At 47.0% G+C, this 2200-nt stretch overlaps 1 protein-coding gene across 1 annotated transcript in view; it reads right to left on the reverse strand.

Moving 5' to 3' along the window:
• LOC118330012 (chemokine-like protein TAFA-5) overlaps nt 1–2070 on the reverse strand; it is a 47780-nt gene extending 45710 nt beyond the window's left edge. The window contains exon 1 of the mRNA XM_035664380.1: nt 1521–2070. Coding sequence (XP_035520273.1) covers nt 1521–1611 — 91 coding nt within the window. The 5' untranslated portion in view covers nt 1612–2070. The remainder of the gene's footprint in view (nt 1–1520) is intronic.
• Nucleotides 2071–2200: the final 130 nt, after the last annotated feature.

Raw genomic sequence — 2200 nt, forward strand, 5'->3', positions numbered from 1 at the left:
TGGAGGTGAATTATCTCGTGGCCACGAGATAGTAATGCATGGCCACGCATTATTTTCTTTTTATCCAATGTCACCAGGGGGGCTCCATAGAATCCAAATTTGTGGATCTGATGCCACCAAACAAAAATTATGGAGTTTAAATTAAACTTCAACATACTATGTGTAATGGCAGAAGCAACCACAAAAGACAAAGTTTGAGTAACGCGGGATCTTGGGAGTCTTTACCAGTCAGCTTCTCCCATTTGGCATTCCTTCAGTGTTCATTATTCAGGAGGTTTTTACCCAGAGCCAAAGTATCCACAGAGGTCTCCTCCTCTCCAAAACAAACGGACCCGCTGATTAAAACCGGTAATACACCCAATAAAGCAGTTCAAATTTAGTTAAAATTCTGCGATTCTGCGGGTCAGGAGTAAAGGACATTTACCATTTGACAATAGTCCTACTGCCTTGAGGTTTTTAGTTTACCTGCCTACAGTGAGCTAACACTGCAACACCACAGTTAGCTAGCTAACTTTGGTGGATCTGAAGTTTTGCACAATATACACTCACAAATGTTCAGGTTGATATATTAAAACCGAAGTAAATAATATATTTAGGCCTACGGGTATTTCCAGCTTGCTCCGAGTTTTTGCAATTAAAAAAAGATGCATTTTGGAGTAGATGTAGCTTTGTGTGAGATTATTTTCCTCTTGTGAGTCTCTGTTGTGGCTTCAGTGTTCTGAAACTGATCATATATCAGTATTACAATATACCATCATAAGCATCATCTTCTGTTGTCTCTGATTTTTTATTGTTTAACTAATTGTGAATTCCTCAGTGAAAACAAGTATGTTTGAGTCTACTAGTCTAGTATGATGATGCTTTACTTTAGTGGGGACTTTAATAAGGGAGTAGGTCTACTCAGTAAAAGAAAAAAAATCTATAATGATAGTGATCATTCTTTGCAGTTTATTTCTAGTGCATATGTTTTTATTCTCTGCAGTTCATTTTTCAATCAGATAAAATGAATGTGAGTTTTAATAGGTGCAGACTCCCCGTGTGTGTGTGTGTGTGTGTGTGTGTGTGTGCGCGCGCGCGCAGCACGGGAGAGTCAGGTAGAGAGAGGTAAAGTCACAGTGTGTCCTCTCTCCATCATCTGTCTCTAATCTTTCTGGATTCTTCCAGAGTGAGCCAGCGGACCTGCGCTGGAGCTCAGCCCGCCTCCTGAGCGCCTCAGCCCGGCGAGAGAGACCGTCACTGCTTTTCATGCTGCTTTATCTGTTTTACCGTCTCCCGCCTTTTATCACCATACCATCCGCTGCTGCACACACACTGGAGTACAGGTGCGCAAAACACGCCAACATTTAAACCCTGTCAGACCCGAGAATAAACAATCAAAATTAGAGTAACTCATTCTAATTTTAAAACTCTCTTCTGTGACCTGTTGAGGCATTTTGGACACTCGGTTTTGACCCCAGCCCCCCACTCCCATCACAACCCAAACACCATCCCAAAGTGTGTGACAGACTATAGAGCCGTACCTTCTCTCAGGATCTGGTTGTGGATGAGCAGGAGGAGCAGGAAGCAGACCGCAGCAGCAGTCAGAGCCCAGACCAGCCGGAGGAGCTGCATGAGGGAGAACCGGGAGCCGCACGGGGAGCCAAAAAGTCCAAACTGTGATTATCCGCAGGCTGGTGCCTCCTCACTGCGCATCTGCATCTCTGGGAAATGAAACCACGCGCGAGCCTGAAGTGACAAATCCAGAGTGGAGGAGATTTTAATCAGCAGAGATGTTTTTGGTTTTTCCTCCCCGGGTGAAGCTGCCGGGGTCCTCGCCGCGCTCCCCGGCGCGTCACGGTGCGCAGCAGCGGCCGGCGGCAGCAGAAGATGCCCAGAGTGACCCACTCCACCACAGCATGTTCATCAAAACACAAAATCTGCTCCGAATATTAAGTTTTCCAGTTTTCTGCCTCCAACTTACAGCTCTCTGCGCTTGGGATCCATCAGGACTCTCCGTTCGTTCGTCCGAGTAAATCCCTCCAGAAGTGGAAATATCGACACCGGGCCCGGCTGGAGCTGTTCAGCGGGCATGATGCACGTTTCCCCGCCGCGTCTCTCGGCTGTTAGGAGTGGAGGAGGAGGAGGAGATGCAGCTGCTGCCTCCGGGTCTGAAGATCCACCACGACCTGCAGCCTCCACACCGACTCTCTCTCTCTCTCTC

Source organism: Morone saxatilis, unplaced genomic scaffold, assembly GCF_004916995.1.
Source record: "Morone saxatilis isolate NCDOM2014 unplaced genomic scaffold, NCSU_SB_2.0 Contig2, whole genome shotgun sequence".
NCBI classification, from domain to species: domain Eukaryota; kingdom Metazoa; phylum Chordata; class Actinopteri; family Moronidae; genus Morone; species Morone saxatilis.